Consider the following 27,615-nt stretch of genomic DNA (forward strand, 5'->3'; position numbering starts at 1 on the left):
GACAGGGATGATAGAGAAGAGAAAAAACATACATGGAGTTGCATTTTATTTCATTTACACATGTTTAACACACAAATCCAGCATATTTAGGTCTGAGTTCTTCTCTCAAACAGAAAACACTCAGTGCTTCACTCCATACATCTTCACTAGAATAATTTGGATAATTTCATGCCCTGGAATTGCCAATCTCTACTGAACTAAAGGTAAAAGGAGCTGTTAAGGGTGAAGCATAGTTCTGCGTCGACTCAATGCGACTACTGCCGCCAAAACCCGTCGTTTTTGATTTAGGTCGAGGTCTGTTCGCGAAGTAAGTCATCGCCAAAAAGTGAGGGGGCTAGGATGTATGTCCATTCATATATACAGTCTATGCGTGTGACCTGCAGACATATAATCTCTGAAAAGTTCCATCTCCGACACGATAAAAGCACAGAACAGATTCACCATTAGTACAATATCCCTCTGTCACAGAAAGAGCACATATATTCGTTGTCCTTTTAAAGTCCGACAGAAGCTGACCGCGTCAGGCACAAGGAGCGATCTGTTTTTTGAGCACTTAGTTTAAGCAAGTTAGCCATGCAGTTTTAAGTTTCGTTTCTGTTTCTGTAAAACGTAAACACATATGCGCAAAGCTGCATTAAACACATTATTTCTCAATGTATATTGAAAGAAAGGAAAGTTGAGTACAGGAAATGTCTGTAGTGTCATGGTAGGGAGGACCAATCACAGCTCTTATCATCTGCGTCGCTTCCCCTGCTGTCTGCGTCGATTCAGCGTGTAGTTAGAACATTTCGGAGGTGGACGTCGGTCGATGCAGAGGCTCTGCGTAGGGGGTACGCGTCAACGTAGACTCTCTGTGTCGTGACGCAGAGGATTTGACGCTGGACCGTAAATTGGCCTTTAAACTACTGCTTCATGACATCACAAGGTGGAACAGAGAATTTTGGGCTTTGGATGTAGACAGACTGATAAGAAACTCAAACATGTGTGAATGAAACTAAACACAACTCCAGTTCTCTTTGTAGGTGTTATTACTTTGTCTGGAATGTTTCATTTTATGGTATTAAACCTTTTTATCTTCATGGAGACCAAAACAAACCAAGTCACAGGTCAGATCTGTGGAGAGGCGACCCTGCTCACACTCAGATTGCCTGTTTTTCTAAGATTTTTGAGCTATAAAAACACCTGTAATTGAATAAATGTAAGTAGAGCTGTTTAATGTCATACTGTGGGACATTCCAGACAGAGCAATGACATTTCCATAGAAGCAAGCAACAAAAAGTTACATACTGCACCTTTAAAGTTCATAAGAGTAAATTTTGTGCAATATGGGACCTTATATATAATAAGTTTGTGGAGCCAAACCCAAACAAATAATGAGAAGGTTTAACATGTGTGGATCAGAAGTTTGGAAATGTATTTCAGAAACCGTGAATCTCCCATAGAGTTATACAGACCTCTCTTTTCTCTTCTCTTTCCTCTGACTCATTCTTTGCCTCCGTCATTGTCACAGACTCTTGTTGTTTCTGTCACTTTACAGATTCAGAATCTCACTGTGGATCAAAACAAAGCAGGATTTCACACTGACCTCAGTCCATTAGAGACGTGCTGTGAAAGACTCACCCAAATCTGATGAGGCTTTACTCACAGTACAGGGTGGAGTCATGAAGGCAAACTCAACTTTGGTCCTGGGTCAAGTTTAATACACGTTTAGACCTGGGTCAGTCCTTCTTTACTGCTGGTTTAGTCCTGGTTTAGTTCTGATTTACTATTGGCTTAGTTCTGGTTTAGTCCATGTTTAGTACATGTTTAGACCTGGTTTAGTTCTATTTAGACCTGGTTTAGTTCTGGTTCTGGTTTACTTCTGGTTTAGTCCATGTTTAGTACATGGTCAGACCTGGTTTAGTTCTGGTTTAGTCTGGCTCTAGTCATGGTTTTTCGATTAGCCTTGGTTTGGTCCCAGTTTAGTTTAGTCCTGGTTTAGTTCTGGTTTAGTCCCTGGTTTACTCCATGTTTAGTACATGTTTAGACCTGAGTTAGTTCTATTTGGTCCTGGTTTAGTTCTGGTTTACTTCTAGTTTAGGTCTGCTTTAGTCCCTGGTCTACTTTATGGTTAGTACATGTTTAGACCTAGTTTTGTTCTGGTTTAGTATGGGTCTAGTCATGGTTTTTCAATTAGCCTTGGTTTAGTTCTGGTTTAGTTCTGGTTTAGTCTGGCTCTAGTAGTGTTTTTTTCTTATTAGCCTTGTTTTAGTTCTGGTTTAGTACTGGTTTAGTCCTGGTTTAGTTCTGGTTTAGGTCTGGTTTAGGTCTGGTTTAGTCCCTGGGCTACTTCATGTTTAGTACAAGTGTAGACCTGGTGTTGTTCTGGTTTAATCTGGCTCTAGTCGTGGTTTTTCGATTAGGCTTGGTTTAGTTCTGGCTTAGTACTGGTTTAGTCTTGGTTTAGTCCTGGTTTAGTTCTAGTTTAGTCTGTCTCTAGTCATGGTTTTTCAATTAGCCTTGGTTTAGTACTGGTTTAGTTTAGTCCTGGTTTAGTTCCGGTTTAGTCCCTGGTTTACTTCATGTTTAGTACATGTTTAGACCTGGTTTAGTTCTATTTAGCCCTGGTTTAATTCTGATTTAGTACTAGTTTACTTCTGTTTATTCTGGGTTTAGTCATGGTTTTTCAATGAGCCTTGGTTTAGCCCTGGTTTAGTCCCTGGTTTACTTCATGTTTAGTACATGTTTAGACCTGGTTTAGTTCTGATTTAGTCCTGGTTTTGTCTTGCTTTAGTCCATCTTTAATTGTGGTCTTTCGATTAGCCCTGGTTTAATCCTGGTACAGTTTAGTTCTGGTTTAATCCTGGTTTAGTTTAGTCCTGGTCTTGGCTTTGTCATTGTTTAGACCAGTTTTTTTATTTATTTTTTTGTGCTATTTTGATACTGAGCTACTAACTTTGTTTACTCACCGTCTCTCTTCCTTTAAAAATAACTTGAAACTTTTTGAAGACTACAAACTTTAAAAAGCCGAAGTATAAACTCATTAAATAGTTAAAAATACAAATGCGTCTCTGTCCTCCGTTATCAGAGAATTAAGAACAGTGTGTCTGGACGTGACTCTCTCTCTCTCTTCTCATTCTGTCCACCCCATCCCTCTTTCTCTCCTCGCTCCGATTTTTTTTTTTCATTTTCTCTCTGCGTCTCTCTTTTCTCTTTCTTTTCCTCACCTCATTTATTCATTCTACATTCACTCCTCACTCTTTTTCATCCTTCTTTCTCTCTCCACCCTCTCTCTCTCTTCCCTCGCTTCTATTTTGGGCCTATCGATTTCACCTTTCGTTGGATTTACAGTGGTCCTTTTGCCAATAGTGACGCTGCAGAAATGAACTCATGTCAGCAATGGACCCGTTATGAAAATAAACGAGAGCGACGCGACCAAGTGTGAAACTGAACCTGGTACTAACACTGGGATCATAATATTAACGCATCTGGACTCTGCAAGGTCATGTCTATTGATACTTCGCAATGACATCACGCCGGGGTGGTTTCACATGTGTGTCTATGGCGGAATGTTTCTCCTGTTTCCATGGTGCACACTTTAGCAAACACTGGTGAAAAAAAAGGATTAAGATTGTCTGAAAATTCAAAATAAAATACAAAATGGAGAATGTTGACCACCAAAAGTAAAAACTACATTGTGCCCATATTATATTTTCTATAATGTGAGCGCGGTCAAGGCAAAATGATCTCCAGTGACTCATGTTAGTCACCATGGCAACACAAACGCGGTCAAACTATATGTAAGATGTTATCAGTGTATTTTAAAGAACACATATGGTGCAAAATGGACTTTTTAAACCATGTTATAATGTTGTTTCCTCAATAGATGCATCACAAATTTCGGACTTCGGGTCATTGCAAAATTTTCCGAAAAAGTGAGCATCAATCTGTCATGTTTTTTTTTCCCAGTGGGAAGCATTTATTGACAAAGTCTTTTCTAGTCTTTTGAATCATATCGCTTTTGTTTCTGGTTCTGATATTGTCATATTTTAGTTTTGGGATTCAGACATTGTAATTGTGTGGTTGTTGGATCCTAACAGCGGAAAATGGTTTGAGAAATTTGTTTGTGAACTTCATAACTGCAAAAGGGAATCAGATGTGTGTGACTGCAAACCTCTGTTCAAACTGTTTCCCTTCCCAAAGGAAATGAAAAATAGTGAAAGGTGAAGGCGACAGTGAAGGCAGTGTTGATCCACAGGAGGGACGATAAAATAAACCTTAGACTGCCGAAATCATTTGCAGTTTGCAGCGAACATTTTATATGTGGAGCATCATCAAAGCAAAACCCCAATCCCACGTGCCACCACGGTTACGAATTTAAAAAGTCAACGCCAAAGCAAAAGGCACCAGCTGTTCACCAAGAAACACCTTTCACTGCAAAGTGACCAAGACGTGATGTTGCTGTAAACTCACAAGAACAAGAAAGTGCAGCTTAGTCTGTTTGTCTTCTGCACCTCTCACTTAACAACGGGATCCAACTTTGATTGCGCTCCACATACAAAATGTTCACTGCAAACTCGGGATGATTTAGGCAGTCGGAGGTTTCCTTTTTCATCTTTCCTGTGGATCAATCCTGCCCATCACCTTCACCTTTCACTATTTTTCAATTCCGTTGGGAAGGGAAACAGTTTGAACGGCGGTTTGCAGTCACACACATCTGATTCCCTATTGCAGTTATGGAGTAAGCAAACTTCCAAAGCCCATTTTCCACTGTTAGAACATCCAACAACCACATAATTACAATGTCCAAATCCCAAAACTAAAATATGATGATATCAGAACCAGAAACAAAAGTGATATGCTTCAAAAGACTAGAAAAGACTGGCTTTGTCAGTAGACGCATTCCACTGGGAAAACAAACATGGTGGTTTGATGCTCACTTTTTCAGAAAATCCTTCTCAGTATGTATTGTGCAGTGACCGGAAGTCCAAAATTCGTGATGCATGTATAAAACATACATGGAGTTGTGTTCTGTTTCATTCACACTTGTTTCATCCATTAAACATCCAAAGTCGTCTTCTCCGCTACGTTTACAGAGAGCTTTAATTCTGAATAAAAATAATTTATTTCTGAATAAAAATGTGTTCCGCTTTAAAAAGACCATGTAAACACTTAATTCCTAATGAAAATGATTATTCGGAATTACACCTACACTTAAGTAAGTGGGTGGTTTATTCCTATTTTAAAGCCAAATTAATTTATTCCTCGATCATGTAAACGTTTATTCTTAAAACTCATTTCAGTCTCTTCCTCCTCCTTCTCCGACACTCTTCTCTTCTCCTCCTCAGCTGACAGACGTAAAGCGTGATGAGAGAATTCTCGAGCTGCTGCTTCATTGGAACCACTGCGAAAAAAGTTTGTGTCATGTTGGCGTAATGACAAACTGAGATGACACAAACTTTTTATAGCAGCTGAAGTGTGTATTTTCTTCCAGTCAATGTAAATACATTCATGTTCCTGTCCAATCAGAACACTTCCCCACCTCCAGACATTGAGCGGAATTAAATAAAGACGACGTGTTTTCCATGTAACCCTCAATTCGGAATTGTTATTTCCATGTAAACTCAAAGGAGAAGATTTTAATTCCGAACTATGTAAATAAAACTGTTAATTCAGAATTTTAAAAAACATTATCAAAGATGCTCAGTTCACATTTTGACCGTTTAGTTGCATCACAGATAGAACTCCAGACTTCTCTGCTAAATACATAAAGTAAATCAATTCCTATTCCTAATATGGACTTGGCTCCAAATTTGCCCCTATCACTGCCAACCTCGATGAGCTTCATTTGACTGGAACTGAACTCTATGGGTGACATCAAACTCCCTTAGTCCACTTCGAGACCAGACAATCTATGGTTAATTCCTGTTGCTGACAGCAGACGAAGCTCATTGAGGTGAAGTTTATAAAGTGTGTTTTCTAAATGCAGTTAATAATGCAATAAATGTTAAGTTTTAAAATGTGAAATACCTTCATCATGGTGACCAAAAGTGTGTTTTCTATCTCCCTGTCCGTAGCCGGCGTCGAAGCAGCTGTACGATGATGAGACGTCCTCCTCTGTGTTTGGCCTTCGCTCCATCTTGAACGCCTCCCCCTGTGGATCAGAGCGCCCCCTGCAGCTCTGGGGCTCTCACAGCACCTCGGGGCCTCCTCCTGTGGCAGAGAAACCGCGCTGGACCCACGGACGAAGGACCCCCGCGCAGCTCCTCCCTCTGGACATCACAGGTACTACACTTTCTTAAACATGAGGTTCAGACCACATAGACTTGTTTAGCTGTGCTTCAGGTCACATCGCAACAATCTACAGGCCAATAAATGATACTCTGCAGTGATATCACAATGTGGTTGTTGAATGTTCAGAAGTTACCATGGTGACACATTACATACATTAGTAAACTTCAAATTAAGTTATAAGATACTCTGAAAAAAGTAGATTTTAACAGCACATTTTCTGGCTCCTGGGGTCAGTCCGAGTGTTCATGGTCCTGTTTAGGAGTTTGATTTTCAACTAAAATGTGAGAGTGACTAACTGAAAAATTGTTGACTAATACTCGCTGGCTTAATTTTATGACTGAGACACTTCAAGAGAGGTTCAACATTTTGGAGATTTCATTATAAAGTACAATGTAATCAATAGGGAAATCTGTCTCTTGAGAGAATAACATCATCACGTTCTACAATCTGAAAACACCAGCACTTTTGGAATAACTGACACACATTTGATTATTACCTGGTCCCTGAAGAGTTGACCAGGTTTTGTATTCACCCTGTGTGTCTGTGTGTGTGTGTCCACCTGTGATAATTCCGCCATTTATGGACTGATTGTCACCAAATTTGGTATGTGGGTCAAGCCCCCGTGCCCGATGCCACAAAAAAGGTTTGGTGACGATCTGAGGTCATTTGAGGTCACACGGGTCAATTGAATGGTCACGCCATTATAAAGGACAGGCAATTTCGGCAATTTCGGAACCATCTGCAGGCTAAAATATTCACCCAATCATCACACACATAACCGGGGTACACTGGATGTTACAGGTTGAAACCAGTCAAGGTCAAGTGAAGGTCAAGGTAACTAAGGTCAAATATGCTTTTTTGGTCATAACTCCACGAAGGATGGAGCTAGAACAACAGGAGTGGTCTTAAAATCTCAGAAAAATTATTATCTATTTATAATTCTATCCATTTGTACGTTAAAATATTAATAGTTTTTGAGGTAATCACTAATTATAACAGTTCCTTTCTCTTTCAGTGTAGCCGTTAAAATTTGAATTGGAATGAAAATAATTTCCATTTCTTCTTTTTTTGGTGATACACAACACACTGATCTACACCCACACAACTAACATATATGCAACTCATGAAAAATGACATTTTGGTTCCACACTAGTAAACACAGACATTCTCATGTGTGACCAATATCACACAAATGTTCATGGGTCTGGACATATACACACATTACATTGTGGATATAATGATCATGTCATATGGACTGGGCTCCTCATAAGCTGCTTCTGTGGTGATGAACTGACCCCACTGATGCATCATGGGGACCAGGTTGATATCTCTGATTGCTCTTGTTTAAATATCTTCCTCGTGCTCTATGTCTCAAACATGTTTAACTTGGACAGGAAGTAGAGACACTAACAGTGAGGCTCCCAGGAGCTCTTCTACACAGAATCTACTGAAACACAAACTCTTGGCTGAGGTCAGTGGCGCCCCCTGCTGTTCAGTCTGAATGAGGATCTGATTTAAAGTCAGAGTTTGAGTCTGACGCAGGTTCAGCGCTCACAGGGAAAACATGAGAGGTGGAACAGACGTCTCTTTCTCCTCCACCTCTCTCTTCTTTTCTCTCTCTTTCCTTTCTCTCTCCTTATACTCTGCTTTTCTCTTTTCTTCTGTCTTTCCCTCCTCCTCTTTCTCTCTCTTTTGGCGTAGCATCAGAGCAGAACTACCTTAGTGGCTTTTTGCTCCGTGTCCTGTGTCCTTTAGGAAACTGGACCTATATAGTGGTTGTCATGGCAACTGACTCGTCAGACCAGCCCCTCCTCTCCCCTTTTTGTCCTTTCCGCTACTTCTTACCATCTTTCCCTTTCCACTCCCTATCTACATCTCACTCCTTCTCTGCGTCTCTCCCGGAGGGTCCAGGACCGATTTCTGCTCGGAAACAAGTTCTGCTGTTGTGTCCTTAGGCAAGACACTTCACTGTATGAATATGGTGTGTGTGTGTGTGCGTGTGGAGTCAATGAATGTCACAGTGTAGTGCTTTAAGACACTTCAACAAGCCTGTAGATCGCATCACAGTGTTTTTTCAGAATGATGAGATATTTGGGCCGTTGCCATAGCGATCTCCAATGTAAAACACAATATTATGTCTTTTGAATGGGGAAAAGTCCTCCAAATGTTGCCAAGGCGATAACGGGAAGCTGAAATTCATTGATAGTATAAGAATGGGCGATATATAGAATTTATGATTACAAGTATCGCTGCCAAATTGTTCTTAAGTAAAAGTAAAAAAGTATGAAAAATACTACTGACAATACTAATTACTTTTTACACAATTTCAGAAGCATTTAAGCTACAGACTGCAGGGCTTAATTTATATATATATTTTTATTTAATAAAATGCAGGACAATTTTTTGTGTGTGTGAAATCTGATTTTTTTGCCAGATCGTTTACATTTCCAATTAAATGTGACTTGTATGTGATCTCCAGCGTGAACTTTAAACGCTGGCCAATTTTAATGTTGCTGTCGTACCGGAGCCAGAACATGTACAGCTTATTTGTTTTATTTGTTTATTGTTTAGGTTGAGAAGCAGAAGGCCGCTGAGGTTTTTGACTATGGAGATTTGTGTGGCTGTCGTAGCAACGTCCATAGAATGTTTAGGAACGTGTGGGTGCGGATTCACAGCCGAGAGGGAGGGATTGGCTATGTGCTTGGCTGCTTCACTGACACAGAGTTCAAACACAATTTTTGTATGACAAGAAGAATGTTTGTGTACATTTGTCAGTGCCTGTTTGTAGCAGCCTATTTCAGTGAGCAAACGTGTCGGTTTTGGCCTGTATTGACTCACAACAAGTGCTTGTTACCATGTTGTTGTGACATGTAGGTGGGATGAATGTGACGTGGCCATTCAGACTGAAGTCACATGTCAAAAGGTTGTTTTTTTAGGGGCACATATCCAAGTGGTCTGGGTCACATTTGAAAAAATCGGATCTGTGTCATTCAGATTTTCATTAAAAGATCAGATACAGGTCACACTGGGGCGAAAAAATCGGATTTGGGTCACTTCAGGCTGCAGTCTGAACGTAACGTTAGTCATTCAGTCGTAGATGCATCAAGAATTTCAGACTCCCAGTCACTGCACAATTCATACTGGGAAAAATTTTCCGAAAAAATGAGCATCAAACCGCCATGTTTGTTTTCCCAGTGGGATGCGTCTATTGACAAAGTCGATCTTTTCTAGTCTTTTGAACCATATCACTTTTGTTTCTGGTTCTGATATTGTCATATTTTAGTTCTAGGATTCGGACATTGTAATTTTGTGGTTGTTGAATGTCCTAACAGCGGAAAACGGCTCGAGAAATTTGTTTGCAAACTTCATTAATACAAAAGGGAATCAGATGTGTGTGACTGCAAACCTCTATTCAAACAGTTTCCCTTCCCAAAGGAATTGAAAAATACTGACAGGTGAAGGCGATGGGCAGTGTTGATCCACAGGAAGGACGAAGGTAACCTCTGGCTGCCTAAATCATCCTGAGTTTGCAGCAAACATTTTGTATGAGCACCATCAAAGCAAATCCCCGATCCCTCGCTCCACTTGGTTACAAATTTAAAAAGTCAACGCCAAAGCGAAAGGCACCAAGCTGTTCATCAAGAAACACCTTCCACTGCAAAGCGACCAAGACGTGATGTTGCTGTAAAACTTAACAAATGGGATCCCACTTTGTTGTTTCAGCAACTTTGAACGTTCATCACGTTTTTCTGGTGTTAGGACATTTCCAACAACCACACAATTACAATGTCCAAATCCCAAAACCAAAATATGACAATATCAGAACCAGAAACAAAAGTGACATGGTTCAAAAGACTAGAAAAGACTGACTTTGTCAATAGACGCATCCCACTGGGAAAACAAACATGGTGGTTTGATGCTCACTTTTTCAGAAAATCCTTCGCAGTATGTATTGTGCAATGACTGGAAGTCTGAAATTCACGATGCATCTATATTTTAAACCACAATTAGCATATTTTCTGACTTCTGGCCAATCAGAGCAGCCAATGTTGTCATGTGAGTTTGTCAGCACAGTGAGGAGCAGATACAGACGAGGAATTGGGACGATTTCCTAATTTGTGTATTTGTTAAATGTGTTCCAATTGGTGAAAAACAACATTACAACCGTGTTTTGGGTTAATTACAAGCTGTTTTTTAATTGTAGGATCTGGCAACTCCAAAAACGAGGAGCAGAACAGGTGTAGATGCTGTTTGGCCTGAATCTGTTGCCATGGTAACACTCTACTCTTCCCCCAAAAGATACGAGAGGAAAAAAATAGAAAAGCATTTTAAAGAAACAATATCTCAAGGGGAGGAAGAGAGAGTGTGTGAATGGAAGAGAGAGGGAGAGAGAGGAGGAGAGGGAAGAGTGAGAGGAGGTGGAAAGGATGGAGAAAAGGAGAGAAAGAGGAGAGAAACAGAAGGAGAGGGGAAAGAGAAGAGAGAGGTGGAGAGGGGAGGGGTTCATGAATGAATGGAAGGAGGGAGAGGAGAGCTAATGAAGAGGGTGGAAAAAGAGGAGCAAAGGAGAGAGATGGAGAGAAAGAGAAGAAGAGAGGAATGAGACAAAAAAGGGAGAGAGGGTGGGAGAGAGAGAGAGAGAAGGAGGGGTGAGGAGAGGTAAAATGAAGCGATAGAATGAGAGAGAGGGGGTAGAAGAGATGGAGAGAGAGAAGGAGGAGGGTGGAGAGAGAGATAAAGATGAAGATAGATAGAAATGAGAGAGAGAGAGGTAGAAAGATAGAGAGAGAGAGAGAGGAGGGTGGAGAGAGAGGTAAGATGAAGCGATAGAATGAGAGAGAGAGGGGGGTAGAAAAGATAGAGAGAGAGAAGGGAGGGTGGAGAGAGAGGTAAGATGAAGAGATAGAATGAGAGAAAGAGAGGTAGAAGAGATGAAGAGAAAGGAGGCGTGGAAAGAGAGGTAAAATGAAGCGATAGAATGAGAGAGAGAGAGAGAGAGAGAGGTAGAAGAGATGGAGAGAGAGAAGGGAGGGGTGGAGAGAGGTAAAATGAAGCGATAGAATGAGAGAGAGAGAGAGAGAGAGAGAGAGAGTAGAAGAGATGGAGAGAGAGAAGAGGGGTGGAGAGAGCGGTAGGATGAACTGATAGAATGTAGAGAGAGGTAGAAGAGATGGAGAGAGAGAAGGAGGGGTGGAGAGAGATAAGATGAAGCGATAGAATGAGAGAGAGAGAGGTAAGATGAAGCGATAGAATGAGAGAGGGGGGGGCGTAGAAAAGATAGAGAGAGAGAAGGGAGGGTGGAGAGAGGGGTAAGATGAAAAGATAGAATGAGAGAAAGAGAGGTAGAAGAGATGAAGAGAAAGGAGGCGTGGAAAGAGAGGTAAAATGAAGCGACAGAATGAGAGAGAGAGGTAGAAGAGATGGAGAGAGAGAAGGAGGGGTGCAGAGAGAGAGGTAAAATGAAGCGATAGAATGAGAGAGAGAGAGAAGGAGGGGTGGAGCGAGAGGTAAGACGATAGAATGAGAGATAGAGAGAGTGTAGAAGAGATAGAATGAAAGAGAGGGGGGTAGGAGAGATGGAGAGAGAAGGGAGGGATGGAGAGAGGCGAGATGAAGAGATAGAATGAAAGAGAGAAAAAGAGTAGAAAAGACAAAGAGAAAAGGGAGAGATGGAGAAAGAAGGGAGGGGTGGAGAGAGAAGTATGAAGCGATAGAATGAGACAGAGGTGGGTAGAAGAGATGGAGAGAGAGAGGAGGAGGGGTGGAGAGGGAGGTAAGATGAAGAGACAGAATGAAAAGATAAAGAGAAAAGGGAGAGATGGAGAGAGGAGGAGAGGGAGGGTGAACAGAGGCGCTGAATGAACTCGGGGGAACATGTTGTCACAGCTGTCTGCGTTTTGCTTCGATTCAGAAAAAAACACAGGTTGGGTTTTTGTGAATGGAGAGAAACAGGAGACAGACAAACAGCGTCAGTGTGATTCAAATGTCCTTATGTGTTTCTCTGTCCAATTCAAAACAGCGCTGCTTGTTTTTTAGACACATTTTAATTTCTCATGCAAATGTAAGTCCCTTGGCTAGTGGCTTGTTCATTTTATTTAGAATTGAATTACAATCATTGAGACCAACCCAGCTGCAGGTTTTATTACTAGTGATGTATGTTAAAATGCATCTGTATAATCAGGGTCTATACATTAGTTGTGTTGCTCATTGGCACGGCGGCAGGTGGAAAAATCCGACCGGAAACCTCTTCATCTTCTCCTCTCTGAGTCTGCTGTGTCTCTCTGTAAAACTGATTCAATCTTTGAAAAACGAGAGCGACGCTGCTGTCAATAAAACTGAAAAGAGTTTCTTAAAGCGGGGGTTTTATGCAAAACTGACTTTTTTTTTTAAACATGAAAGGACTCTGATCTGAATCGTCAAACTCTGCAGATCTGTGAGTGAATTCAGGAGGTTCTGAGCGTTCACATAGGCCTGTCTATACACTGAGCATGAGAAAAAACATCTGCAGGTTAAAGGGAGACTAACTAACTCTTAACCTCACACAGCAAGATGGATTCTCATATTTGTGAGTTCATTTGTGAGTTTTTGTGAGTTTGTGAGGGCAACTAATCACATTGCAGCGTTGACGTTTGTGCAGAAGACAAAGATTAAACTCCCACATGACCCTAAACAAACATGGAGATGCCGACAGACGCACTTAGCCTATTTTAGAAGAGAGACTGAGTGTTTTGTTTGTGAAAAATGTGCAGAAGTCAAGCATTGGCACGGCTTTGTGTATTTGTGGACAGGGAATATGTCTGTGCTTTTCTCTCAACTGGATTGAACTAAAATCTGATCTTTTGGTTTGTTCCACTGACGTTTCGATGAATTTTAGTCATGATGTTCTGCATTTTCTGTTCAGATTGATGATGTGTAGAAGTTTATTCAAAGTGACACACAGATCAGTCTGTGTTAAAACTGTAGGACTAAAGAAAAGAGTGAGGGGGAGGAGGGGCAGGGTCTGGGACATATGAGGAACAGTGTGATGGTCTAACTGGTATCTGTAAAATCCCTCAGTCGTCCAGGGAGAATCTATGGCAAAGGAGAAATTCAATTTGTCAGCTTTTCAATTTCTCAAACCTTTGTCCAACTGACAAAATTTAATTTCTCCTTTGCTATCGAACACGTATCCACTCTTCAAACTCCGCCCCTGCAGCCAGGTGTTTGTATCAGAAACACGTGGCTGTAAGCAGGGCAGTGCTGTGTGATGTCATATAGTACTTATAAAGAGTGCGGGCTACATTTAAACAGACCACTCCACCTCCTCATTTTAAACATGTTTGTGTGTGTTTCAGGTGAGACAGGAGGAGGAGGAGGAGGAGGAGGAGGGAGGTTCCACGGTGTAGATCTGCTTCAGCACTCCCCCTGCCCCTCCCCCGCAGACCTGCCCCATCAGCCCCGCTCTCTGGAGCCTGTGACAGACACTCTCCACCAGGGGGCGCCACTGAGGAAGACTCACTCCGACCTGGAAGCCGCCCTGACCCCGGGTGAGAAGAGGCAGAGAGAGAAAGGGGGGTGGAGGGGGATTAATTCATGTTTGAGGTTGTTGTTTGAATTTATGGTGCTCACTTAACTCTTCTGACATGTCAAATTGACAGAAGTCTTAATTTATAGTCTGATACAAGCTTGAATAACCTTAAATAGAGTAAATAACAACAGTACAGCCTGAAACATGCGGCTGTTCTTGTTGGAATAGTACGTCCAAATTAAGTTTGTGTTGTCTTAACCCCTAACCGTCTTCTCCTTTTCTCTCCTCTCCTCCAGACCCTCCAGAGCAGCGTCACTCGGACCTCTCCCCAGGAGCGATGGACCATTCTGGGCTTCTGTGCTCCTGGAACGGCCCCAAAGGCTCCACGTTTTCCCCCGGAGCCTGGAGCGAACCGTACAACCACCACAACCACAACTACCACAGCACCTCCACCAAGGGCCCCGCCGTGCCCCCAAAACAGCACACCGTGGTGGGGGGCTGCATCCAGGCTCTCCCCACCGAATCCAGACCTCCGATCGGGACGAGGAGCGAGACCGAGGGGGGAGAGGCCAGCAGAGGGCGCCAGAGGTCCGCACGCTCCATCGCAGCTGCTAATGCTTTCAAATTCAGAGAGAGATCGCTGTCCACGCCCACCGATTCTGACTCTTTTGGGTTTGATGGACGTTTACCGACAGGAAATGGAACCAGTGACCAAAGACACAACAACTACCTGGGTGAGAACTACGCGTTACTGTACCCTAGCGGTAGCTCAGAGGATAGCGCGAGTACGACGGACACGATTTCAGTTGCTGCTTCAGATTACAGCAACGAAAGCAGATTAAGACTGCGCTCCCGATCCATCTCGCTGAAAAAGTCCAAACGGAAACCTCCTCCACCAGTACGAAGTGTGTCTCTGATGAAGAACCTGGGTGAAGCTGAGGGGCGGGTGCACCACGGGAGGGGGCTGTACCGAGACGGGCGACCCAAGAGCCTGCACATCCCCCGGGACCAGTACCACGACTTCCAACCCGACTTCCTGCTGCCGAGCTCGGGAAGAAACTCGCGCGGAGACGGGGTGGAGGAGAGGAGGGTGGAGAGACCTCCGAGTTTGGAGATACAAGCGCCCGACCAGGAGGGGGAGACAGAGTTCACCAACCACTGGCAGCTCGGAGAGTGGAAGAATAACAATGACCCCTACAGGTGAGAAGTTTAAACCTCTATAAACATGATATTACGTAAAGCAAGGGTCTCCAACCTGTAGCTCGGGAGCTATCAGTAGCTCTCCACCTCCTTCCAAGTAGCTCGCCAAAGGATTTCTGAATTATACATATTTTATTACTACTGTAAATGTGTTATTTTGAACTTTGTGCACTAATAAATGGATAATTGTTTTACATTTTAAAGGCATCTAACTGTACAACGTCTAAGGTTTGCCCCCTTATATCGACTCAATTTCTTGCAGCTGCTAAAACGAGTAGCTCTCCGCTATTTTCGTTTTGTAAAGGTGAAAAAGGTTGGAGATCCCTGACTTAAAGCCACTGTATGTAACATTTTGGCTTAAAATTTTGACTAAAATAAAAGCATACTTTAAATTTTGGTTTATTGCACTTAAAGATGTGTTCTTTCTGTGAGTGGGCTTGCCTTTCCACAGACCTGACTCTTGTTTGGCCTGGAAGAGGGCCTCCATCTGCTTCTTTTCATGGAGATGTTGTTCCTGGCTATAATATTACAACATTTGGCATAACTCTCCATGGTGAACTGTGGTTTTAACTTTATGTTTCCATGGAATCATGCAGGTGAAGTTGAGCATTTGTAAGTCAAATCAAAGAAAAAAAAAAAAAATCTTACACTTTGCATTGCATTGAAATTGAAATTTCCCATATGTGAGATGAATAAAGGTTCTCCTACCTTATTCAAATCTTATTCAAAGATTCATAGAAATGTATTGTCATGTACAAAGTCATAAAATCTGTGTCTAACAGCAAATTTGTGTCATTTGTGAAAAAGATGTCTGTGCTGTTTGGGCTGGATACTGGATTTAACAAATGTCTGATTCCTCTGCTCGCCCGCCTGTTGTGATGTGACGTATTGAGGTTAAAATGACAAAATTGTGAATCCAGTCTCTAAATAAAGCAGTTAAACATGTTGATTTATTTTAGTTTATTTCTTCCATAATATTGCATGGCCCATAGTATCACCTAAACCCACCTATTCACTTCTGTTTGGACTGACAAACAAACTCCTGTTGAGAGAGGGATTCTGTTTCTTCACATAAATAACTGCCTTCACTCCTCTAGCAAACCAATTTTTTCTCTCTGCTGGACATAGTAACTCATGTTTGGATAAAGCTCCACTGTTTCAGGCCACTTCTATCAATTGAAAATGGCTTCTAGATGGATCTGAAATGTCTTGATTGCAAAAATAGAGCCTTTTGAAACGTATTTTCTCTTCAAAACTAGTCAATCATATCGCTCTCTCTGTCCCTCAGGTCACTCTCCGGTTCGAGCACAGCCACTGGGACCACGGTTCTGGAGTGTATAAAAGTCAGAGACAGCTCCGAGTCTCTCCGCGAGTCGCCTTCCACCTCCCGAGCCACCTCCCCCTCGCCACTCGCTATGGAAACCGACCACAAAGGCTCCTCCCCCTTCAGACCGCCGCACGGACTCATGTCGCCCTCTAGTGGGTACTCCAGCCAATCCGAGGCCCCTACACCCACTGTGCCGCACCAGCCGGGCACCGTGCACGCCACGGTAACGGGGTGTAAGCTCCGCCCCAAAATACCAGAAAGAAAATCATCACTGCCTTCGCCAAAAGATCCAGCTGCGCGGTCAAGACTGTCGTTTGAAATGCCTGGGAACGCACACCTCGAGTTATCTTCTCTCAAACCAAAGCAGAAAGCAAACCGTCGGCATTCAGACACATCTACGGCGGAAAAACCAGGAAAGATCAGCCCAAGTTCATCCCAGGCGCTTCCTGTGGTAACGCAAAACGAACTGAAAACCATACGGCTCCGCTCAGTCTCCCGCGGCGACCTGGAGGACTGTCCCGATGGTGCGTCCGATACCATAGAAGAAGAGCACGGGCGAGATATAAGCGAGAATCCGAGTCCTCCACCTACGCTGCCCAAACCCCGACCGCCAGTCGCGATCAAACCGCCTTTGCCCAAACGCCCGATGAACCTCCAGCTGAAGCCCCCCTCACCATCGTCCACGCCCCTGTCCAACGATTCTCCACCCGCTTCACCTGTCGACCGCCCTGTCCCGCTCGGAAACATCTACAAAGTCATGAAAAAACCTAAACCGAAAAAAACTCCTCCCCAAGTCCCTGCCAGTCCAGATGTCAACTCCAATGCAGTCCAAAACTACGAGCACCAGTTCATGTCTCCTTCATTGTTTGATTTGCCTCCTCTCCCCGACCCCCAGCCTCTGCTTGAGGACCCAGGGCTCGAGCCTGAGTTCAACCCTGATCCGGAGCTGCGTATGGGGGATGGAGGCTCGCTGCCATCCCCTTGTAGCACCCAGGAGCCTCCAGAGCTCCAGGACAAGAGCAGAACTCTGCCCCCTAGAACCAGCAGCTCCTGTGGTGCAGAGGCCCCAGACAAGAAGAAACCCAAGGTAAGGAGCATCAGCCTCTCCCACCACCACCACCACTCACTCACACACCACTCTTACTAGGCAATGTGGGTGAAGTGTCTTGCCTAAGGACACAGCTCCAGTGCTACTGTGCTAACACTAACATTAGTTGAAAACACTAAAATCAGGTTATTTTCAGGGTGTTAAAATGTACAATAATGTACAGTACTAGAACTGTCCACTGAAATACTCATATCTGACTTTCTTTCCAGGTTCCTCCTCCCGTCCCTAAGAAACCCAGATGTGTAAAACCCACATCAGTCCACTCCTCCAACGGGGGCAGCAGCGAGCGTACCAGCACCCAGGTCGACAGTCCTATGGGTGCTCGGTCTCCTTTGGGTACCCTCCCGCCTGACGACCGCCCAACCACACCTTATGTCCCTGAACCTTTACCGACCACCGCCCACGTCCCAGACCCTGTACTGGAGGAGCAACCAGGCGAGTGTCCACGGAGACCAGAGGAGCAGGAGCAACCACACCCACTACAGCACCCATGGGACTATCCGCGGGAGCACCCACCCAAAGAAGACCCACCCCCACCCGAGGAACACCCACTTGAAGAGCACCCACACCAGCACCAACAGGAAGAGCACCCAGAGGAGCTACAGGAGGACAGCTCCAAAGAGTCGTCTCTGCAGGACTCCTCCCTCTCGGAGCTGGACCACAAAATGGCCGCCGCGGACATCGGAGCAGGTGTGTTTATTTTGATCAAACTCATATTAAACTAACATGAGCTGCAGAAATGTGAACGCAGTTTTAAATAAGACCTTATTTTAGATTGATGGAATCAGACCTATTCTGCAAAATCCACTTTTCTGAGGTTTTAACCTTGTTATAGTTGCCTCCTTACGGTGGTGTATTGCTATCACTCCCCAAAAAATATTTTGGCTCAGTATCACGTAATTACGTGAAAAGTTTCATGTTATAACGTGATATTTTTCTCGTTATAACGTGAAATTATCACGTTATTTCATGATATGAAATTATCACGTTATTTCGTGATGTGGTATTTTCACATTATAACGTGAAATTATCACGTTATAACGTGATATGAAATTATCACGTTATTTCGTGATATAAGGACCCTGATAGCATTAGGATCCGCAGCAGATTCGCTTTCGGTCCCCCAAATACGCCCCACAGTCAGTCCGCTTTGCGGATCGGCTGTACTATCAATGAGCGGATCCGCGGCTAAACCGGTTCAGATTCGCTTTGCGGACGCGTCATTGACTCATCAGCTGTTAGCGGGACCTGAGTGGAAAGGAGGAGCACTCACCTGTTGTCCGCGGATTTAACTGTAAGTAATAGTTTAAAAGTGAATTGTATTAGTCATCATTAATGTACACAACGTTAACGTTACATTGTGATGTCTGTACGTCTGTGATTGTGTGTTTTATCAGTTTTGATGAGTGCAGTAGCAGTAAAGTTAGCGACAGTAGCAGCTAACGTGATGAAGCGAGGTTGAGACAACTCCATGTCTTGAGGTAAATCTCAATCTAAATACTATTTTTATATAACGCTACTTATATTCATATATGTTTTTACGATCACACAGTTATAACTCTGCTCTGTGATCATTAGTTGTTGCAAACGGGCTCGGTTCTGGCTGGACACCGCTCTTGAAGCTCTCCCCTCGGCTGTGGAGACACTGTGACACCGGTGTCTGAACTGGTTGTGTTTTTAACTACAGATTATTATTATTTGTGCAGTGTGTTGACTCTTAAGACTAAAGTGCAATCATGTCGGTGCCTTAATACAATAATGTAAGGCATAACTTTTAACAACAGATAACATTAGCTAACCAACCAAAACTTATATTCTTTTCCCCAGATGACAGCTCTTCTGCTGAGTGTCCCCAAAAGGAGCCCCTGCACATTGATCAGAAGTAAAAGTTAAGTTTTAAGAATAAAATATTTGGCTACTCTCATCTGTCCATGCTTTTATTCATATGGCTTATATTTGTAGTTTTGCTTTTTTTTAAACTTTGCTTAATATGAACTATTTTAGTAAAGACTGCAAATTGTAATTTTCATTTTTAGAACAATGCATTGGTTAACTCAAAGGGCATACAGTCCTATACCGTTAATAATAATTACTCATGTTCTAAGATTTGTAATAAATGAATAAAATAAACATCGTTTACATTGTAAAAAATCTGCTGCTTCTTTTGTTAAATAATGAGATTTAATGTTAGATTATCACTGATCCAACTTTGAGTTGTTGAGGTTCATGTTTTTAAATGTAAGCATCTACATCCTAGTTGTGATACTTGCTGTAAAAGGTGTTTTATGTACAGTTTCAATGCAAATGTTGCTGTGCGTATTTAGGTCAGTAGGAAGTGGATCAGAATTAAACCTGAACCACATTTAGGCTCCTAACGACTTAAAGGTTGTATAGAGGATTTTCCAAGGAACGAGAAATCCAGCGACTGTTTGTCCTTTTTCAAATGTTGCGCATGCGTGAAACCACCCCCCTCCCCTACAGCTCCCTACGTAGAAACGCCTCCTCCCGCCTCCTCTTTACGCCAGAAACAGGTTTGTTTACAGCCGGTGAGCTGCACATGACTTGTAAACAACTAACTACAGTGTTGGTTAGGCAAGACGGAGAAGTGAGGAGCGGGGGGAGGGGGTGCGCGGACATTTCGTTCGCGGACGAGAAGTGAGGAGCAGGGAGAAGAGCAGAGCAGGGAGCAGGGAGAGGAGAGGGGAGCGGTGTGCGGAGATTCCGTGCCCGGAGAAGTGAGGAGCAGGGAGAAGAGCGGAACGGGCAGCGGGGACAGGGGCAGGAAAGGGGAGCAGAGAAGGTTGCGCGGAGATTCCGTGCGAATGAACTAGCTACAACACGCAGCAGCAAGCGGACTCTTTCTTTGCATTGAAAATTACGTTTTCAGACATAGGATATCGCTTTCGTGTCCTGAAAAACGTTTGACTAGCTCTTGGAAATAAAGTACGTTTTCATAATAAGCAGAAGTGACCTGTCCAGGAGTAATTTGGCGACCAATGCGTCAGTCTTTAAACCCTGCGTCTGCTTCAGTTGCGCCATCGCTGGAATGAATCTTCAAGAATCACCTTAGTTTGGCTTCGCTGCTTTTCCCCTTGTCTTCTTCTTTCAGCGACCACAAAAACTGACTTTCTTTTGCGGCGAACTGCTCCTGGATTCTTGTCGCCATTGCAACAAATTTTGTGCTAACTGCGAGGAAGATATAGGTCAAAAAAAGCCGCTAAGAACTGTTGCGTTGGTGGAGTAAACAGCGTCTGTGCGTCTTGCGTCTGTGGACTGCGTGACAGTCGTACGTAAACCACGTACCGGCGGCGCGCAGGCAAGTCAGTTACGCTAGAAACGTAGGGAGATTGATTGACAGCCTGTCAGCTAACAGATAACGAGGCAGTGTCGTTATCTATTGACAAATGTTTAGTTAGCCCCACCATGTCCAGAGTTGATGAATTTTTATTCTCTTTTTTTTGGTCATCATAATTACAAGGCTACTGCACCTCTATAATGCTGTCATTGACAACTTGAAACAAAAACAAAAAAAATCCTCCATACAACCTTTAATAAACAGATCCGTGGCAGAACCGCAGCAGATCCGGGCCAGATAACCCGGTTCTGAACACGGATCCAAAACGGGTTCTGGGCGGGTCCACGAGATACGCAGCGGATCAGCCGCGCCTCCGCCGCGGATCCGGAAAAATAAGACAGTCACGCTTCCCTTCGGGCAACTCCAACGTGAGCATGGCCCAGGCTGAAAGTGTGGATTCTCCACTCTCGAGATTTCTTTGGGCTCGTGGTGTACCAGAACACACCAGAACACTATCTCCTTCCCATGGAGCAAGATCTTGTAAGAGTATTTTACTGTTTCGTCCTCAAGATAGCAGAATGTTCGGTAAGCAACTGCTGAACGAGTGCTGTAGCGAGTCGTTCGCTGTGGGCAAAGAGCTGCTAAAATTGCAATTCTGTTATAGCTCCATAGTTCATGACAAAAGCATTCGTTTGACACATGTCGGTGTTTCAAGTTCTTCATGAATAAAGACCATAAAACACCACGGCCGTCCTCATCCCAAGTTATCATCATAAACTCATAAAACAGCACATGTAGCCTACAACTTTGTACACAACTCGCTGCACATCAGCCCAGAAGCTCTGAGTTCAGGTAACAGCAGCAGCCAACAGCAGTAAAGACATCGCTGAGCGGTTCCGTGCCGTCCTCTGCGCGCTGGTTCCGTGCGGGGAAAGCGAGAATGCGCAGTGAACTCTAGGTCCGTGCGGGTTGCTCCGGTGTAGCGTTGCGGCTGGTTCTGAGGTGGAGTAAAGCATCCGGACAGAAGCGCGAATCCTGTCTGGTTCGTTACTGTTCTGAGCCTCCTCCGTGCACTTGGTTCTTCTCGAGAAAAGCGCTTCTCAGGCCGAGGCACCTAACCACTCCCCGCTCCAGATCATCTGAGCCCGGCCTGAACCGGAGGAGCACAGGGACCTCTGAGCGCTCTTCCCCTGCCCAGGCCGGGCTCAGATGAGTTGAAGCGGGGCTTAGCTTAGCTAACTACACCACATTTTCTGAATAACCTTCTCTTACACTGTCTATGTCTGAGTGCATACAGTCAACAATGTTTTATGGTTATTATTCATAAATAACTGGAAACACCGAAATGTGTCAAATGAATGCTTTTGTCTTTAACTAATTCTTAGGAGCTATAACAGAATTGCAAACAGACTAGGCTACTTTTAGCAGCTCTACCCACAGCGAACAACTCGCTACAGCTCTAATATTCAGCAGTTGCTTCCAGAACATTCTGCTACCGTACGCTAACACAACTTGGGGACGAAACAGTAAAATACACTTACACGATCTTGCTTCATGCGAAGGAGACAACACGAGCCCGAAGTAATCTCAAGAGTGGAGAATCCACATTTTCAGCGTGGGCCATGCTCAGGCTGGAGTTGACTGGACCGAGGGAAGCGTGGTTTGGCTGTGGCTGATCTTATAATGAAATCACGCAAAACCATAATTGACGTTTTCACGTAATAACGTGAATATATCATGAAATAACGTGATAAATGCTTATCACGAAATAACGTGATAAATTCATATCACGTAATAATGTGATCATTTCATATCACGTTATAACGTGATAATTTCACGTTATAACGTGAAAATACCACATCATGAAATAACGTGATAATTTCATATCATGAAATAACGTGATAATTTCACGTTATAACGTGAAAAATATCACGTTATAACGTGAAACTTTTCACGTAATTACGTGATACTGAGCCGAAATATTTTTTGGGGAGTGAGAGCAATACACCACACCACCGTAATACACCACCGTAATACACCACCGTAATACACCACCGTAATACACCACCGTACCTCCTCTTCTCATTTACCCTCGCAAAGTTGTATTTGGAGTAGTGTGACCAGACATCCCTATTTACCCAGGACAGTCCCACTTTTGAGCCCCGTGTCCCCTGTCCCAGCAGATTTATACAAAACCAGTGATTTGTCCCAATTTTATACAAGAAATGTCCCAGGTGTCCTTGTTATTTTTAACCACTTTGCTCTAAACCAGGTCTAAACTAGGACTAAACTAAGATTAAAGCTGAACTACATCAACTCTAAACGAGGACTATAAAAGGACTATCACAATTTTTGGCTAATCTAATCCCTGGCAACAGTAAAAGAGGAACATAAATTATCATTTAATTTGCCAAAAAACAGAAATCTGTGTTTGTGAATGACCATAAAGCAAAAAATAAATAAAAAATGCAGTGACAGACGTCTCTCAGATTATGACTGACATGAGAATGCACAATCTTACATGGCCTTTTCACAATTTTATTTATACCAACCATCCCAACCCGGGTGTGTCCCTGTTTAGAATTTTGAAAATCTGGTCTAGAGTGATTTGTGCATGTTTGAGCAAATTTAATCACTTATTTTACATATTTTACACCATATTGCCAACCAATCAGTACTGATCCAGTTCCTATTCTCTTATTGATTCATAATTGCTGTCTGCAATTATAAATAATTTTATTGTCCAAGAATAAGGAAGTCTAATACAGATTGTTAACACTTGCACTGTAAACTGTTTAAAGTGAGTTTTTCAGTGAGTGAGTTTTCCACATTTTTAAAACAGTATAAATCAGTAGAACATCTGTAAACATGATTATATCTGTATTGCACTTGTCTTGTGTCCAGACGAAAGCACCGTGAGCGAGACGTCAGAGCCACAGGTTTCTGAAGAAGCTGAAGACGTCCTGAGCTGCTCCACCCACACCACAGAAGACCTGTTCACCATCATACACAGGTCTGAGATAATGCTAATGATAACCATCATCAATGTTTATTATGTGTTCTGTTACTATAGCCACACGTACTGCTCATCTTACCGTACAATTACTAAAGCAGCTTCAGCGCTTGTGCCAAAGTATCTGGGCTTGCTCACTTTGTAAAACGGTCCCAAATCAGGCAATGACAAGTGCTGTCCAAACGAGTCCTAGAGTTGTACAGAGACTCTGGCTGTCTGGATGCACATTAGTATTTGCTGTTCAAGCTTGACTCTGCTTCCACACAGGGAGGTTTAAATAGCAGCTAAGAAGGACAGCCTGGAAACACGCTGGCCGAGATAAGACCATAGTAGACCGCTTCTCTGAGACGAGTTAGTTTATTTATTTAATGAGACAGTGCACAATGTGGCACAATCTACATTAACCTTAACAGGAGAGATGCATTGTGCCAGGATGTAGCACCAGTGCAAACTTCCACCTGAAGTTCCTGGGCAGGTTAATTGATTGACTGACCAAGGAAACTGATCATGTTACAGTGTTTCCCACAGAAAATAGGTTATATCATGCAGGCGAAAGTGAGGACCGGGGGGGTGTGCGGAGGGACGTAGTCAAGGCGGGGGGCAATTGTTGTCTAGGTGGCCGTCCTAAATACAAAAACAGCAAAGAGCTGTGGGAAACACTGTGTTAAAGTAAGTATAGTATAGTTGTATGACGCCTAACCGCAGAGAAATGTCAACAGTGTTAACAGTGACACTGCAGGTGTCCTCGGTACGACTTTACAAGAGAAGCAAAATTCCAACACAACAACCACCATCATAAACAGGTCTTAAATGCAACTCATGTTTACACCTAATGAGGTAGAGATAGAACTGAGGTAATGTATAAATGCCACAGCTACCTACAGAATGCAAGAAATATCCCTTAAAACAGTGTGTTGGACAAATTGCATCAGAATATAGCAGGCCACACACCGTTTGACACCACATGCACACAGGCAATGTGGAGGAATGGTCTCCCACCCAAGTACTAACCAGGCTTCGCTTCTGAGATCTAATGAGATCAGGCTTTGACGAGCTGGTAAGGCCATTATGGTTGCTAGGTAACATACCTCTATATACTGTATGTCAGTATCTGCTGTCCCTGCCAAAACTACAAAACTAGAAAATACTAAGTGAGATTGCTTTGAATAGAGCCCAAGAGAGATAAAGAGCTAAATTACTCAAACATGCATGGATGGCATCAAACCACTCCACTTTTGATGAGGGAACAATGTTATAACATGGTAGAAAGCTCCAAAAAGTTGATTATGCATAATACCCCCTCTTTAAATAAAGCATAAAATCTGGTATTTTCAAAGGAGAGACACAATAAGAGACTAACTGTTTTAAATAATATCTGAAGGAACTGTGCAAGAAACATACATTTTCAAATCATTTCTATTTTCAACATCCACACATGATTCCTGCCAAACAAACATTTTTCTTGAACATCATGAACCAGAAAAAAACATGTGAGGAAAACACAGTGTAGATGGTGTGAGTTGGAGAAATCTGCCTAGCAACAGCCCGGTAACAGCAGCCGCGATCAACCAATCAGGTTTATTCTTCTGTCTGCGTCTTGTCCACACGTTTCATAAACTCCGAGAGGTCCAGTCTCTAAGCAACAAGTGAATCTGATCAGTTCTGTCTGAGAAGAAACAGAGACAGAACAACCAAACAGAGAGACAGGAGCAGACAGGAGCAGACAGGAGCAGGCAGGAGCTGGCAGGAGCAGGCAGGAGTAGAGCCAGAGGAGCTAACAGGAGTAAAGCCAGAGGAGCAGACGTGAGCAGAGCCAGTGGAGCAGGTGCAGACAGGAGCTGACAGGAGCAGAGCCAGAGAAGCAGGGTCAGACAGGACCAGAGGAGAATAACCAAATAGACTGGAACATTATTATTTTTGTATGAAGACAACTTTAAAAGAGACATTCAGCAAAACTATACGCAACATCTTCACAAACCTGAAGCTACGTGTAGGATGCACGCTGAGTGTGTAATGATAGTGCTCTGAAGGGGGAGTGACTTAGCGCAGAGAGCAAAGAGAGTAAAGACTGTCAAAACTGAAACTGATAAAGGTAACATGGTGATTTAAATATGTTTTGTGTTAACAGAAGTAAAGTACCCCCTCTTTAAACATATCCTTCTCTTCTTCAGGTCAAAGAGGAAGGTCCTGGGTCGTAAAGAACCATCAGACTCTTTCGGGAGCCGCCAGAATCTCTCGTCTCCGGTGAAGGGCGCCCCCTGCGGCTCAGACCTGCGCAGCTACACCCTGAGCTCCAGCCAGCGCTCCACCTCCAGGAACGAGAACTTCATGGCTTTGCTCCAGAAGAAAGGAAACAAATCCTCCTCCTGCGGAACACGAGTGTCCGCCATGGAACTGCTCCGAAGCACAAACCCGCTAGCGCGCCGCGTCACAGAGTTTAACGCCGGTAACGCTAACGACGAAGCTAAGTCTGCTACCAGCAACTGCAACCAGTGACCAGTGACAGCGCTAACGAAGCTAACGAGGCCAACAAGGCCGCACAATATGACCTAGAGACACAGCGCCATCTAGCGGACAGGGTTGGTCGCTCCAACTCATCACTGACCATTTGTGACGTCCAATCAGAACGCAGAGTTTGGACAAATGGTCATATGGTTGGAGCAAAACAGTCCGGAAAAAGTTCTTCAAAATAAGCGTATTCCCACTTATATGGAACAAGTATCGAAGTTCGGAAAATTTTCAATGAAAACCAACTTAAATTATCTTTATGGTGGTGATTTTATCGTCCCTGTAGCAAATTGTGTCCCCTGCATTTGACCCGTCCTTCAGTGTCTCTGGGTTAAACCTGTCAGGAGCAGAGGGACCCATCTCCAGATCTTGAGCTTGTCTTTAGCTGGAGGATTTGACCCATAATTGTGCATGTTTTGGGTCAATGGACACAGAAAGAACATGCAAACTCCAACCAGGGACCTTCTCGCTGTGAGGTGGGAAAGCTAACCACTCTGCCACTGCATCTGCAAATCTACAAGAGAAGTCGTTTAAAATGGAAAACGAAACCTCGACCAAATTTTATCCAGTGCCAAGCGTCTGAACTAAAAGTGACCAAGGACCTGAAAGTACAACTTATATTTTGGTTATTTCTGCACCAAAACAACAAAACCAGGACTGACCAAACCGGATTTACAATTTCAGACCAATTTTGGTGATTTTTTTTTTTGCACCAAAGACACAAAATTTCATTAAGTTAAAGCGTGGATTTTAAACATGACTTTCCACAAAAACGGTGGACCACAAAACGGAAGCACTTTCATTCAGTTTACACGAAAAAAAAAAAAAAAAAACGCATCAAAAATGTTTATTTCAAGGATTCTCCATTTTGTTTTTGCGAAATATTATTCTCGTTATTTGTTATTATTGAATGCATATTGTACAAAGTTTAACCGTATCTTAACGCATTTATGGAGGAGGAGAAATCGTGGAGGAGACGAACTGAAAAATATAAAATTGTCATGCAAAATTCTATGTTTAAATGTCGAAATTGGGCCGTTCCTGTGGAGTTTCTGAACATAGAGGCATGAAGCAGGTTCGGCTTTACAGGGTTTTCTATAGTCCCTCATGACGGGGCCCAAAGACTACGGTGTCTCGGAGGGGACAGAAGAGCGCGTGGGAGTTTGAGAGGCAGAGGTGACATTCCGAAAGAGCATGTTTTCAAATGCATGTGTGTGTGTCCCATTTTACACCTTCTGTTTTGAAAATCGCCACCTGTATTTTTGTTGTGCATTCAAAAATAGTGAAATTAAAATGTTTATAGTTAATTTTATTTTGGTTTCTTCCGTTTCGTTTTTCATTTGCATATTTAGTTTATCTGCATTTCATTAAAAAAAAACAAAAA

At 43.2% G+C, this 27,615-nt stretch overlaps 1 protein-coding gene across 1 annotated transcript in view; it reads left to right on the top strand.

Moving 5' to 3' along the window:
• nhsl2 (NHS-like 2) overlaps positions 1–27,615 on the top strand; it is a gene marked incomplete at its 5' end in the record, with an annotated part of 64,327 nt that extends 36,712 nt beyond the window's left edge. The window contains 7 exons of the mRNA XM_020917777.2: positions 6,057–6,264; positions 13,608–13,799; positions 14,077–14,980; positions 16,269–17,394; positions 17,625–18,105; positions 23,615–23,723; positions 25,895–27,615. Of these exons, the coding sequence (XP_020773436.2) occupies positions 6,057–6,264; positions 13,608–13,799; positions 14,077–14,980; positions 16,269–17,394; positions 17,625–18,105; positions 23,615–23,723; positions 25,895–26,219 (3,345 nt within the window). The remainder of the gene's footprint in view (positions 1–6,056; positions 6,265–13,607; positions 13,800–14,076; positions 14,981–16,268; positions 17,395–17,624; positions 18,106–23,614; positions 23,724–25,894) is intronic.

This window comes from Boleophthalmus pectinirostris, unplaced genomic scaffold (assembly GCF_026225935.1).
Source record: "Boleophthalmus pectinirostris isolate CB_2022bp ecotype Guang Dong unplaced genomic scaffold, ASM2622593v1 HiC_scaffold_20, whole genome shotgun sequence".
Taxonomy (NCBI): Eukaryota; Metazoa; Chordata; class Actinopteri; order Gobiiformes; family Gobiidae; genus Boleophthalmus; species Boleophthalmus pectinirostris.